This window comes from Dreissena polymorpha, chromosome 12, assembly GCF_020536995.1.
Source record: "Dreissena polymorpha isolate Duluth1 chromosome 12, UMN_Dpol_1.0, whole genome shotgun sequence".
NCBI classification, from domain to species: Eukaryota; Metazoa; Mollusca; class Bivalvia; order Myida; family Dreissenidae; genus Dreissena; species Dreissena polymorpha.
The window spans coordinates 64,393,958-64,408,238 of record NC_068366.1 but is presented as its reverse complement, the minus strand read 5'-3'; the positions used below and the strand labels follow the sequence as shown (position 1 = coordinate 64,408,238).

The following is a 14,281-nucleotide window of genomic DNA, read 5'->3' as shown; positions in this document are numbered from 1 at the left end:
ATGTTAATTTCACCACGCAAAAGGTTTTATTTATGATATTATGACACAAAAAGGCTTCCGTAGAATCAAAAAAATTTAAAAACCCTTTATTAACCTATTTAATTCAGTAGTAGTTAATAACAAATAGGAGTATTCTGCGCATATTATTTGTATTTCAGGACAAAAGATTGATGTTTCAACAATAGTTTGTGTGTTTTCTGAAAATAAACTTGAATAAATTTACAATGACGTAAGCGTAAATATGTTGCTGCACTGCTGTCGTTTACACGTAATTATTGAAATATCTGGACCATATTTGTGATAAATACTTTACTTAAGTTTGTTTTTAATGTTGTTAAAAACAATCAACGGCAAATACTTACATTTAATGGTCCCTAAAGGCTTCTCTGTAACATGTTGACAGATCTATACGAGTTACCGCATGGACGCCGCCATTACATATTTTGTGACGTCACATTTTAAAGCAAGTGACATCACATTTCTGGTGGTATGGTAGCAAAGATGTGCCATACATTCAGTTTGAAAAAATCCCAACTTTTACCATTAATATCTCTTTTATTACAAAAGCAAAATTTCCGGACTTTGTAGTACAAACATATGTTAGGTAGTACATTCGCATGGTATACTTACAAATTCTTTTGCAATTAGTTCTAGGTCAAATGCTTCGTTGACTGGCCTAATCACACAATGCGTTGAAATGTAATGTTTGTAAAGATACCCATACGATTAATATAGGGCTAGTATTGACGGAGCCTTTCGAAAAGAGCCACGACATATGTTGATCAACATGATAGTGATTACAAATTAAAAAAATGACTAAAATTGTATAATCTTTGAGCTAATACAAAATTATGCCTTTGCAAATAATGCAAATTAAATTTGCACCACACAATGCATTGAAATGCAACGTTTGTAAAGATACCAACATGATATATATAGGGCTAGTATTGACTGAGCCTTTCAAAAAGAGCCACGACATATGTTGATGAAACTGATAGTGGTAAGAAAATAAAAAAATGACTAAAATTGAATTGCTTTTGTGCTCATTCAAAATCATGAATTTGCAAATAATACAAATAAAATTAGCATCACACAATGCGTTGAAATGTAATGTTTGTAAAGATACCCATAAGATTAAAATTGTATTGCCTTTGTAATCATTCGAAATCATGAATTTGCTAATAATACAAATAAAATTAGCATCACACAATGCGTTGAAATGTAACGTTTGTAAGAATACCAACATGAATATTATAGAGCTTTATTTGACCAAGCTTTTTGAAAAAGCCACGACACACGTTTCTCGGATTGTGGAATTGTAAACAATGATACGCATGATTTGGTGAAAATACCCACCGTTGTTTTATAAGTAAATACAAAGCATAGTCGAAAACAAATGAAACAATAAGACGTATCAAACTCAACAAACCTTTGCAATGAATACTTCTGTGTTGGCAACACTTGGTTAATTTGTTTTTTTATTCTTTCTCGATTGTTTTGTCACGGTCTCGCTTTGTCAAAATGGCGGCTGTGAAAATTTGCCTCGAAGCGCGAAGTCTCGTTGGGTCGCAAGTCTCGTTTCTTGCGTAACAACGCGTTAGCTTGTTCTTCGGTTCAGTGAGTGTCTCATCCCTTTGTTTGTATAGGTCCCTGTGCAAAATTAATATGTTCAGTCTTCAGATCGGGAACCGGAAAAAGTTTGTAATTATTAATACCAAATTAGTGGTCTGTAACCGTAAGCAGATTATCGGCTGACGTGCATTCTGTGTTTACGTCCGATGCATTCGTAAACAAAACAAATAGGTATGGAATACATAAGTTAGAGATATGATTGTAAGCATAAATCTTTACAAATTAAAATACTTCTCAACGTCAGCAAAAATTCTAAACTGATTCTGAAAATCACATTAATGTAAATATTCACACATATAGTACTTTTCGACCCAATTAATACGAGGGGTGGCGCGATTTACCGAAATACACCCAAATTCACCGAAATATGCTCCAAATACCGAAAAACGCATAATTTTGACACATTATGGCATGTTTGTCCATATTTTTTGACTTATTTTAATCAAGTTAAGCAATATGAAGAAATTGTGATATCTTAAGAATTAAAAATGATGATTTACCCTAACCCTAACCACAGGGGGAAGTTGCGCAATTTTTTATATTTTTTTTAAATAATATATATAGTCTATATATATTATCAGGGGCCTATACAAACAAAGAAATTAGCAACCTCGCGATATCCCGTTACAGCACGCAAAATAAACCGAGATTTGATTATCTCGGTCGATTGGTCCCTGTTTACTGATAATAAACCGGTGCGCGAGATTTGATAATCTCGATTGATTGGTCCCTGTGTAGCGATAATGCGGCTACACCTTATCGATTGCGAGGGATTTTGCTTATTGAGCGGGTTACGTTTTTTTCGGATTCAAATTATATTATGTTAAATAAACAAGTACCTATTCGTTCAATTGTTGCGTTGTTGATCTCAAAATCAATCATTATTTAGTCTAATTATTACGCAGTATGTCGAACAGGGACCAATTATCGGACCCTTTGATGAATATTAATTGCCGGTTGTTTCGCCAGGGTTAATTGCCGTTGTTTATCGCACGTATGTGCATGTACAAAAGACCGGTCTTTTAATAGAATTAAAATGTTACCATGTTTTGTTTTAAATAGCTACATAATCAAGACATGTTAAGTGCAAACAACTCAAAATGTATAACTGTTCTTTTAACCTCCGACGCAGCAAAGTTTCGCATGCCATTTTAATATTCACCAACAGAGTCGCTCAGAACCTGTGCAGCCAGACTGACCTTCATGTAGCTGAAGGAAAGCAGATTCATTCGATTGCGAGCGATTTCGCTCATTGATGGTGATAGTTGTTTCGCAATATTCGACTTTCGTTGTGTAATAAACAAATATATAAATTCGTTCAGTTTTGCCTTGTTTGTCTTGAAAATAAATAATTAGTAATATTAACACGCAGTATGCTACACGGAACCCAATTACCGGATGCGTTGACGAGTAACAATACCATTTGTTTCACAGGGTTTCAATTGCCATTGTATATCGCACATATGTGCATGTAGCAAAGACCGGTCTTTTAATTAATTAAAAATGTTACTCTGCCGTGTGAAAAATATCAACATTATTAACGCCTGCCAATTGCTTACAATTTAAAATGTATAATTGTTTTTTATCATCCGAGACAATGAAGGTTCGCATGCCATTATATTATTCTGTTGGACTCCTTTTGAACATGATATCCATAGTTGTACTAAAAGTCTTTTCGTGATTTCGTGTTCAAGTATTGAACAAAAATCAGCAGAATTTGAAGGCAAGGCAATTCATAAAAGTCGTTTATGTTTAATTTCTCAGTATAAATCAGTTAATCACTGAAACATACACATTAGTTCATGCATGATAGGTAATCTTGGTATTATTTAAGTTTAAGAGTATGTGTAACAATACATTCATGTTACTAAGTGTAATGAGCATTCAGTTAAAGAAAATATTTTAAAAACTCAATAGCATGTAAAAAAAATCACATGTTTGTAAAAGATTTTGCACAATTAACCATTTGCAATGTGAAATAGAACAACAAAAATTTGATAATAATACTAACAATTTTCTATTTATTATTTCAACAACAAAAGAATGAGATTCCTCTTGACATGGTAATGCAGAAGATTTATTCGAAGCCTACAGCAATACAAAAAGCTTACTAAAATTAAATACCAAATTATCTTGTTAAAACAAGTTTGAAAATTTGATATTTATAATGAGTTTTGGGAACACATTTTTGATTAACATGATCAAAGATCTAACTGTCACTTTTGAGTTAAGCAGAGATATTCACTGCTGCAATGTGTTCATTTATGAAAAAATGCAACAGTTTAATTTAATCAATTGAATATTTAAAACTAATTCATACTGAATTTTCTTTTGTCTTCGGCAAGTCTGAAGGTTTGTGAAGTTTGTTGTCGCCACTGCTTTATATAGTAGACATGAATATAGTAACATCATCTTAGTGCTGGGATGGTCAAGGTACGTCTCAGGAAAAAAAGTAATCCAATTTCCGTGTTGAATCAGACAGTATCAGTATCCTTGGCATAGCTGTGAACACACATGTATGTCAGCACTATTTAAAGTCCACAATGTTTTTCAACCATTAAAAGTTCTTAATGTGGAAACGACCTGGGTTTGTACGCCCAAGTTTCGCTGGCGTCATGGCATTTTCCTTTGCGGGGTCAAACCCTCTTTTGCTTCTTTTCAGCACACTGAAAATATAAAACAATATGAATTTAAACAAACAAGATTAATAAAGGGCAAGTATTGACTGAGCCTTTCCAAAAATGCTGCGACATATGTTGATCAAATTAATAGTGGTTATAAAATTTAAAAAATGACTAAAATTGTATTGTTTTTGAGCTTATACAAAATTATGATTTTTCAAATAATGCAAATGAAATTTGCACCACACAATAGATTGAAATGCAACGTTTGTAGAGATACCATCATGATTATTATAGGGCTAGTATTGACTGAGCCTTTCTTAAAATGCTGCGACATATTTGATTAAATTGATAGTGATTACAAAATAAAAAAATGACTAAATTTGTATAATCTTTGAGCTGATACAAAATTATGATTTTGCAAATAATGCAAATTAAATTTGCACCACACAATGCATTGAAATGTAACATTTGTAAGGATACAAACATGATAACTATAGGGCTAGTATTGACTGAGCCTTTAGAAAAGAGCCACGACATATGTTGATCAAACTGAAATTGTAAAAAAAAAAAAAAAAATGACTAAAATTGTATTGCTTTTGTGCTCATTCAAAATCATGAATTTGCAAATAATACAAATAAAATTAGCATCACACAATGCGTTGAAATGTAATGTTTGTAAAGAGACCCATACGATTAATATAGGGCTAGTATTGACGGAGCCTTTCGAAACGAGCCACGACATATGTTGATCAAACTGATAGTGATTACAAAATAAAAAAATGACTAAAATTGTATAATCTTTGAGCTAATTCGAAATTATGCCTTTGCAAATAATGCAAATTAAATTTGCACCACACAATGCATTGAAATGCAACGTTTGTAAAGATACCAACATGATATATATATATAGGGCTTGTATTGACTGAGCCTTTCAAAAAGAGCCACGACATATGTTGATGAAACTGATAGTGGTAAGAAAATAAAAAAATGACTAAAATTGTATTGCTTTTGTGCTCATTCAAAATCATGAATTTGCAAATAATACAAATAAAATTAGCATCACACAATGCGTTGAAATGTAATGTTTGTAAAGATACCCATAAGATTAATATATATATATATATATATTTTTTTTTTTTTTATTATTCAATATCATACATACAATGTAAACATGTATATGATCATACAACATAGTGATTGTACAAAGCAATAAAGTTCAGACATGTTATACAAGATATGCTAATATAATATATATTTTTTTTAGAGAGAAAAGAAAAGAACAACAGAGGAATAGTTATGAAAAATGATAAGTTGTGTAAAGGCGGAAGAAAGCATACTGGGCTTGTGTGTTTTGTTGTATATTCACAATGGTCTTGTCAGATTGAAAAAAAAAAATAATAATAAAAAAAATAAACAAAACTATTTTAGAGAGATAAACTAGCATTAGAGTGAAATGTATATAAGTGGACAAAACATTATGAGAATTTAATCCGATTCCATTTTTGTTCAAAGATTTGTAATGTGTCATTTCTGAGGGCTATTTCTTTCTCAATCTGGATTTTTAGTTTAAGACTATGGACAAAACAATTAAAATTTGGTACTTGTTTTTTGTACTTCATGTTTAAGATAAAATATTTCATCAATATAACCATAAAATTCACAATATTATTACAGTCTATTGATTTCAATGAGTTAATTCCGAAACTTACATTTAAGAAAGATAGTTTAACGTTTAGTTGATGTTGTTCAAGAAAAGATATTAATTGATTCCAAATAGGCTGGATGTGTTTGCACTCCCAGAAAAGATGTTCTATAGTTTCAATGTTTTCACTGCAGAAGTCACACAGATTTGAGTTAGATAATTTGCATTTAAAGAGATATTTATTTGTAGCTATAATTCTATGGATGTATTTATATTGAAAATTTCTCAGTGTGCTTTCAATAGTTGCTTTATATGGCATGGTAAATATGTGTTTCCAATTAAGTTCATTTTCTCCAAAAAGGACTTGCCATTTATTTTGGATTTTGGAGTTTTCTGTAGGGTTTTTAATTTGTAGTGTGTAAAATATTTTATTTGTTTTGTTTTTTCTTCCAAGTATGTTTTCTACAAATGTTGTTTGAGTACATGGTGTATTATTTGTATTGATTTCAGATTTAATATGTATGGGTATGCTTTTGATTAGTGTGTAGTATTTCAGAAAATTATTTGAAGGTATTCCGTATATGTAGCATATATTATCAAAAGAGTAGAAATCCTTAATTCTGTAGTCATATAATTGGTCGACATATTTTATGCTTCGTTCAAACCAATCTTTATAGAAAAACGTCTTATTGTTTGAAGTTATGTCTTTATTGTTCCATAAAATAGTTTTACTGCTGTTTTGGGTTTTTAGATTATGAGTGACATCACTCCATGCTGATAGAACATCAGACAGAAATATGTTTTCGTTTGCAATTTCATGTAGGATAGTATTGTTGATGTTACATTCGAAGAGTAAAGAGTCACCATAGTTTTTTAGGATTTTCTGGTAGAATAGTTTCCATGTACTCGTATTGGTATTATCTAGGTATCTTTTAACCCAGCTGCATTTGATTGCATTCAAGAATGAGTCAATGTTCGTTAATTGGATACCTCCATTTTCTACAGATTGAATTAACTGAGTTCGTTTTATTTTGTCAGGCTTACCGTCCCATATGAAATTAAATATTGCTGATTTTATATCGTTAATAACATCATTTGGTGGATTTGGGAGGACTGTTAATACATAAATTAGTTTAGGAAGTGCAAACGTTTTCAATACTGTTTTTTTCCGATTAGTGTAAGTTTACGGTGATGCCATGATTTTAAGCAGTTTTTAAAATTCTGTAATTTAGGTAGTATGTTTTTAAGAACTGTATCCTTTTCATTATTTGTGAAAGTAATTCCTAACGTTGTGGCTTCATCGGATGTCCAATGAAATTTCATTTCTTTTTTATGTTGAACATTACTTTGTTTTAATTTACCTACTCGTAGCACAGTACATTTACTTTTGTTTAGTTTAAGACCCGATGTCATTCCGTAAAGGGTTAGCGATTCTATTAGGTTATGGAAAGAATCGTAATTGTCGTTTAAAAAATAAGTTGCATCGTCAGCAAATAGGGACTGTTTGATTTCTTCGTCTGGTTCTAGTGATATGCCTTTTATGTGTTTATTTGATTGGATGTGATGTGATAGATACTCGATGCAAATAATAAATAGCGATGATGAGAGTGGACATCCTTGTCGAACCCCTCGTTCGATGTTGAAACTTTTTGAAAAGAAGCCATTGTTTATGATTAAACTGTTAATATCAGTATAGAATAGTTTGACCCATTGAATGAGACTTTCACCAAAGTTCATATTTTCTAAGCAAGAGAACATAAATGAATGATCAAGCGAATCGAATGCCTTTTCGAAGTCTGCAAAGAATATTAGACCAGGATCATTTGAATTGTTGAAATAGTTGATGCATTCTTGGATAAGACGAACGTTTTCACCAATGTAACGTCCTTTTATGAAACCAGATTGAGATTTTGAAATGATTGATGGTAATATTTTTTTTATTCTGTTTGCTATACTTTTAGTTGCAATTTTATAATCATTGTTTAGTAAACTAATTGGGCGCCAGTTCGATAAGGATTCTAAGTTTTTTCCAGGTTTTGGAATGAGTGATATTATACCTTGTTTTTGAAGCGTAGTTAGGTTTTCATTATTATATGAATAGTTTAGTGATTTAATTAAATGTGTTTTGATATCATTCCAAAATATTTTATAAAACTCAATGGTGATGCCATCAGATCCTGGACTTTTGTTATTTTGCATTTCTTTTAGTGCTAATCCACATTCATATTCATTTAGTAATCCGTCACACAATAGTTTTTCTTCTTGATTTAAAGCGTGATGTGTATTTTTAAAAAGAGTGTTATTTTCAACATTTTTTCGTTTATAGAGGGTTTCGAAAAATAAACGTTGTTCTTCTAGTATTTGAGTTCTGTTTGTTATATCTTTGCCATTGACTACTAATTTGTGTACAGTTTTTTGTTCGCTTCTACGTTTTTCAATGTTTGCGAAGTATTTTGTATTTTTTTCATTGTGTTCAACATGCTGTGCACGCGCTCTTAGTATTATTCCATTGAGATGTGTATGATAAATTTCATCTAATATTTGTTTTTTTAACGTTATTTCATTTTCAATGTCGGTGGTATCATTTGTGTTCGTTTGATGCAATTGTTTTTCAAGGGTTTCAATGGTTTTGATGGTTTCAGTTTCAAGTTTGTGTGTTTCTTTTTGTTTAAATGATGTGTATCTAATTGTTGTGTTGCGTATATTTCATTTAATTACTTCCCATAAGGTATTTGGGTTTGCATCTTTATTATTTTGAACTGTATTTAATATTTCCTGTTTTATTTGTGTTTGATATTGTGTATCTAATAAGATGCTGTTGTTAATTTTAAAGTATCCTGGGCCTCTTTCAGGTTGTATATTATGCAGTTTAAGTTCAACTAGAGAGTGGTCAGTCATAAATCCTGGTTTTATGTTACATGTGTCAATAATGTTGCAAAGAGACTCAGATATTAAAAAATAGTCTAATCTACAAAATATTGTTGGTTTTGTGTTTGAGTGCCAGGTGAATTTTCTTTCGCTTGGATATATTGTACGCCAGATGTCTATCATATTGTAGTTTTCAATTATGTTATTTAAAATGTTTCTATTTTTAGGATGAGTATAAAGGTTGCCCTTCTTTTTATCTAATAATGGGTTAAGAACAGTATTGAAATCACCACCGACTATGATGTTTTTATCTTGATTATTATTTATAAAGGATTGTAGTGTTTCGTAAAAAGTGGAATCATCTATGTTAGGGCCGTAAACGTTGATTAATGTTAATTGTGTTTCGTGTATTTTGATATCTATACTCGCTTGTCTGCCAATTATTATTTCGTTAAAATTATCGACTGTGATCCCAATATTATTTTTTATCAGAAAGGCCACGCCTTGTTTATTAGAATGTTGACCACTAAGATAGATGTCTCCGTCCCATTCATCTTTTAAGGTTTGTCTTAAAGTATGTGTCAAGTGACTTTCTTGTAATAGGATTATACTATATTTTTTTTCGTCTAACCATTTGAAGATTTTTATGCGTTTGTCTTTATTATTTAGCCCGTTTACATTTAAAGTACATATCTTAATCATTTAAAGAAGTGGAGGGTGATGTAAATGATAATTTGTGTATGCTTGTCCAGTTGGTCCCTTTTTAAAAAATGCCCAGTTGGTTTCTAGTATAAGACATAAGATATCATTACATACAAACGAAAAAAGAAAACAAAAAATATGGATACAAACAGCTGAATACAAAATTATACATTTGAAAATAATGCAAATTAAATTTGCACCACTCAATGCATTGAAATGTAACGTTTGTAAAGATACCAACATGATATATATAGGGCTAGTATTGACTGAGCCTTTCAAAAAGAGCCACGGCATATGTTGATGAAACTGATAAAAAAATGACTAAAATTGTATTGCCTTTGTGCTCATTCAAAATCATGAATTTGCTAATAATACAAATAAAATTAGCATCACACAATGCGTTGAAATGTAACGTTTGTAAGAATACCAACATGAATAGTATAGAGCTTTATTTGACCAAGCCTTTTGAAAAAAGCCACGACACACGTTTCTCGGATTATGGAAGTGTAAACAATGATACGCATGATTTAGTGAAAATACCCACCGTTGTTTTATAAGTAAATACAAAGCATAGACGAAAACAAATGAAACAATAAGATGTATCAAACTCAACAAACCTTTGCAATGAATACTTCTGTGTTGGCAACACTTGGTTAATTTGTTATCTTATTCTGTCTCGATTGCTTTGTCACGGTCTCGCTTTGTCAAAATGGCGGCTGTGAAAATTTGCCTCGTCGCGCGAAGTCTCGTTGGGTCGCAAGTCTCGTTTCCCTTTTGCGTTACAACGCGTTAGCTTGTTCTTCGGTTCAGTGAGTGTCTCATCCCTTTGTTTGTATAGGTCCCTGATATTATATACAATTTTTTTTGCGCAACTTCCCCCTGTGACCCTAACAGCATTATTTTCATGCCCCCTTATGGTAGTTTTTTAACTGTCCGTCAGTCCATCCAGGGTGACTACATTTGGGTTTTCCCAGCTTCACAGAGTTTGAATTGCCACCTGGCAGTTTCGTGTCTGGTTCCCGTCCCGAACCTCTCGATAAATTTGAAAGAGGACGGGAACAAAGCTGCCTTTACGTTTATCAATGATAACAACAAGTATGCCGATTGAGAAAATGTAGCTTACTCAATCGGACTCGTGGCTCGGACTTTTACATAGGTCACCATTGTGAAAGATTGTTCATGGTATGATAAACATGTATTACCTTGAAATAGGACATTGAGGGGAAGTGCAAAGTACAAGATAAAAAACTTTCATATCAGTGGTACTGTTTTTACATGTTTTGCCCATTGCTTTATTTTTGGTTCAGACCATTTTCTTGTGTGGAGCATAAGTCCGCATTTGTTGGACATATTTAAAAGAACCTTCATGTAATTATATTTGGCTTATAAGGAAAAATAACAAGTACAAAGGCCATAACTCTTTTTTTCAGTATTTGCAGAGCTATTGATTTTTGTTTTTCACTTTAAAGCATAAATTAATTGAAGTCTTGAAGGGATTATACTTTTAATTTATATCATGATAGAGGACATATAGAAAAAGTGCTTTCTATAGTATTTTTGCTCTTTTCTTACAGTTTTTGGAGAATATAATAACACGATGTTGTTTTCTTGAGCGATTAATAACCAGAAAAAAAAAAGATTCAAATCAAACTCAAAAAGTGATTAACGGCTTTAAGAGGAATTGAAGAGTATTCCATAACTTCTTCTGCAAAACTTACTTACAGAGTTATTGCCATGTGTTTATATTCTTGTACACTAGTATTCCATTAAGTTTGAAGATATTGAGATAAAACTCCATTCATCTATGGAGTACTGGCCAGCATTTGTGGAGTAATTGTCTTTTGTATATTTCATGTCATGGTGTGCAAAAAAGTGTATTTTACTTATCAGTACCCAAAAGTTGTGAAGAGATTTAATTTAAACTTCATATAATTATATTAGTGTATTGAAGCAAGTACTGAGTGCAAGAACCATAATTCGTTCTGCGATATTTATTTATTTATTTTATTGATGTGTGCAAAGCAAAAAGTTTAGTTCCTTATTGATTGTATTGAAAAGTACTATATCTAAGACTAGTTGTCTGTTTTTCAATAACTAAGTAAAATTTTTGGCAATAATAGTGACAGCACTGCTTAACTTATAATATTAATCTTTCTACTTATGCAATCAAATTAATTGATAAATTAACTTTACCTCACTGACAAGCATTTACTTGGGAACATATGTTATAAATCAGGCATTGTTTAGCTGTTTTTCTCATTTTGACACCACATGGTAATTGTGTATCGTGATTGCCTATGATAAAGTGATTTACTATTTAAAATATTCATTTTGAATTAATGGCCATGTAACGCACAAACATCTTTAATTATTTAATTAATTTAACTATTAATTATTTTTTCCTTCTTCTGTTGCAGAAAGCTGTCAGCAATTGTATTTACATCAAATGACAACCATGTCATCATGCGCTTCAAAATTTTCTTTGGACCTCTTGCAACATGTCGTTTCTCAAAATCCCCATGGCAACCTGTTCATGTCGCCGAGCAGCATTTCCGTTGTCATGACGATGGTTCAAACTGGAGCAAGAAATGAAACCAGAAACCAAATGATTTCTACTCTTCAATTTCAATCCAATGATCAACTGTTGATACATGCTGATGCTGAGCAATTTGTTAAGGTTTTGAATAAAGGGAGCGATCATGTCATACTGAGAAGCGCTAACAGACTCTATCCGAACAGTGATAAAGGCATTTTGGAAGATTATATTAAAGCTGTAGTCAAACATTTTGCCTCGGATGTCAAAAATGTGGACTTTAAATTAAACCCAGAAGGAAGCAGACAAGAAATAAACAAATGGGTAGAGGAAGTCACAAACGAAAAGATCAAAAACCTTCTACCAAGCGGATCTATCAATTCACTCACCAGAATGGTAATTGCAAATGCCATCTATTTCAAAGGAAACTGGGCGATACAGTTTGAGCCAAAGAGTACAACACAATCTGATTTTCATACATTGGACGGAAAATCTTTGAAGATAGACATGATGAAACGAGAAATGAAGAAAGTGCGATATGGCGAGAATACAGCTTTGGATTGTAAGGTTTTACATCTGCCTTATATTGGGGATGAAATGGCTATGGTAGTTCTACTTCCAAACACCGTCACTGGGTTGCTGGAAATGGAGAAAAGGATAAACGTCAAAAAAATAAACCAATGTATCGAAGATGTTAACTCACCAACTGTCAAAGTTTCTGTTCCGAAATTCAAGCTCGAGAGTTCACTCCAGCTTTCAGATACATTATCTGCTCTAGGAATGCCTGATGTGTTCGATGCAAACAAAAGTGACCTCTCTGGAATGGGGAAGGATTTGTTTGTTTCTGAAGTGTTCCACAAGGCGTTTGTTGATGTCAACGAAGAAGGTACAGAGGCTGCAGCTGCAACTGCTGGGACAATTGTGTTTTTTAGTGCACCGCCTCCTCCAAAGATATTCACAGCTGATCACCCGTTCATGTTTATGATCTGGCTCTACCCCCTAAAGGCGCCACTTTTTGTTGGTCGTTATACTGGATCAACATTGGAAGCTGCTCAGTCTCGAGACAAACTCTAGATTGCACGGTTTCAGCAAAGAAACTTCGCGGAAAAAATATCAGCAGTCTCCGAATGTCAAGAATCGTTAAGTTAATATACCTTTTCCTTCGGCTGTTTAAAATAGATTGTGTAATGAAAACATGAGAGACAACTTGGTGATAATGTTTGTTGATATTATATCTTTACCAAGTTCGATAACCACCCAGATCACTTAAAGACTGTCGGAATAATTGCCCTTCATATATATATAAGACCAAGTTAACATTGCCCATTTAATAACTCAAACAGTTAAATCGGATAATCATTTCACTTAGTGACAATATTTATTGGCAAACTATCTCTGCAGTTTTTATAACCAGCAATATCGCTTGAAGCATTTGTGAATTGTCGTTGAATTAAAAAAGGCTCAATACGTCTTTGTTGGATATTCATGAATATTTGTGAAACAAATTTGTGAGCATATAAACTTGGACAAGTTTGATGAACAGCTAGATCATATAAAGCACTTTTGATTAACGATATATTAATAATAAATATCAATCACATTATCATCATTTTGTCTTTTAACATTACTTATATAATCCATTAATCGTATGATCTTAAAAATGGTTTAAAATGTTCATGGTTATAAATCCTTAACAAGTATGATGGTCAGTCTGATCGCCGGAAGCTTTTCTTAACTATGACCTTTGTATATGGCCATATTTTCAAAATCAATGGTGTCTACTATCTTATTTAAATTGTTATTATCTTGCAGTCTTCGAAATAAGCACACGCCCGATCGCCCGTGGCGAGTAAAATTACTGCCGGGCACATACAAAAATTCACGTTTGTGGCCCGCCGGGCATGTAAATTATTGATGCCAATTGACAGTTTATATAAAAAAATCGTAAGCGGTTCTTGATATTTGCAGATCTATTTTTCAATTTTGCGAACAAACACCTTGCCGTAAGTTGTAAAACAATGAAATTCGATTGGTTTAACAACACGCACCTGCTTGCACACGTCATTGTTATTGTTTTTGACCGATGCAGTTCGGTCACATTCGGTTCTTATCGACGGTTTCTCTAGACATTAATCGAGAAGATGCTTTTTGAATCGATCATTTCAATCAAGTAATTCGCTTCCGTTTTTGTCAATGTAAACAAATGTCATTGTCGACATAGAGGCTATGCAGTATCTTAGGTATGTTGATGGGGCTAAGCCCGATAAAGCACTTCCAAAA

At 32.4% G+C, this 14,281-nt stretch overlaps 1 protein-coding gene across 1 annotated transcript; it reads left to right on the top strand.

Moving 5' to 3' along the window:
• Nucleotides 1-1,738: 1,738 nt before the first annotated feature.
• Nucleotides 1,739-13,604, top strand: LOC127852940 (leukocyte elastase inhibitor-like). The gene is made up of 2 exons (XM_052387023.1): nucleotides 1,739-1,803; nucleotides 11,886-13,604. Exon 2 carries the CDS (start codon nucleotides 11,915-11,917, stop codon nucleotides 13,073-13,075), a length of 1,161 nt encoding a protein of 386 aa, XP_052242983.1. The 5' UTR covers nucleotides 1,739-1,803; nucleotides 11,886-11,914; the 3' UTR covers nucleotides 13,076-13,604.
• The last annotated feature ends 677 nt before the right edge of the window (nucleotides 13,605-14,281 follow it).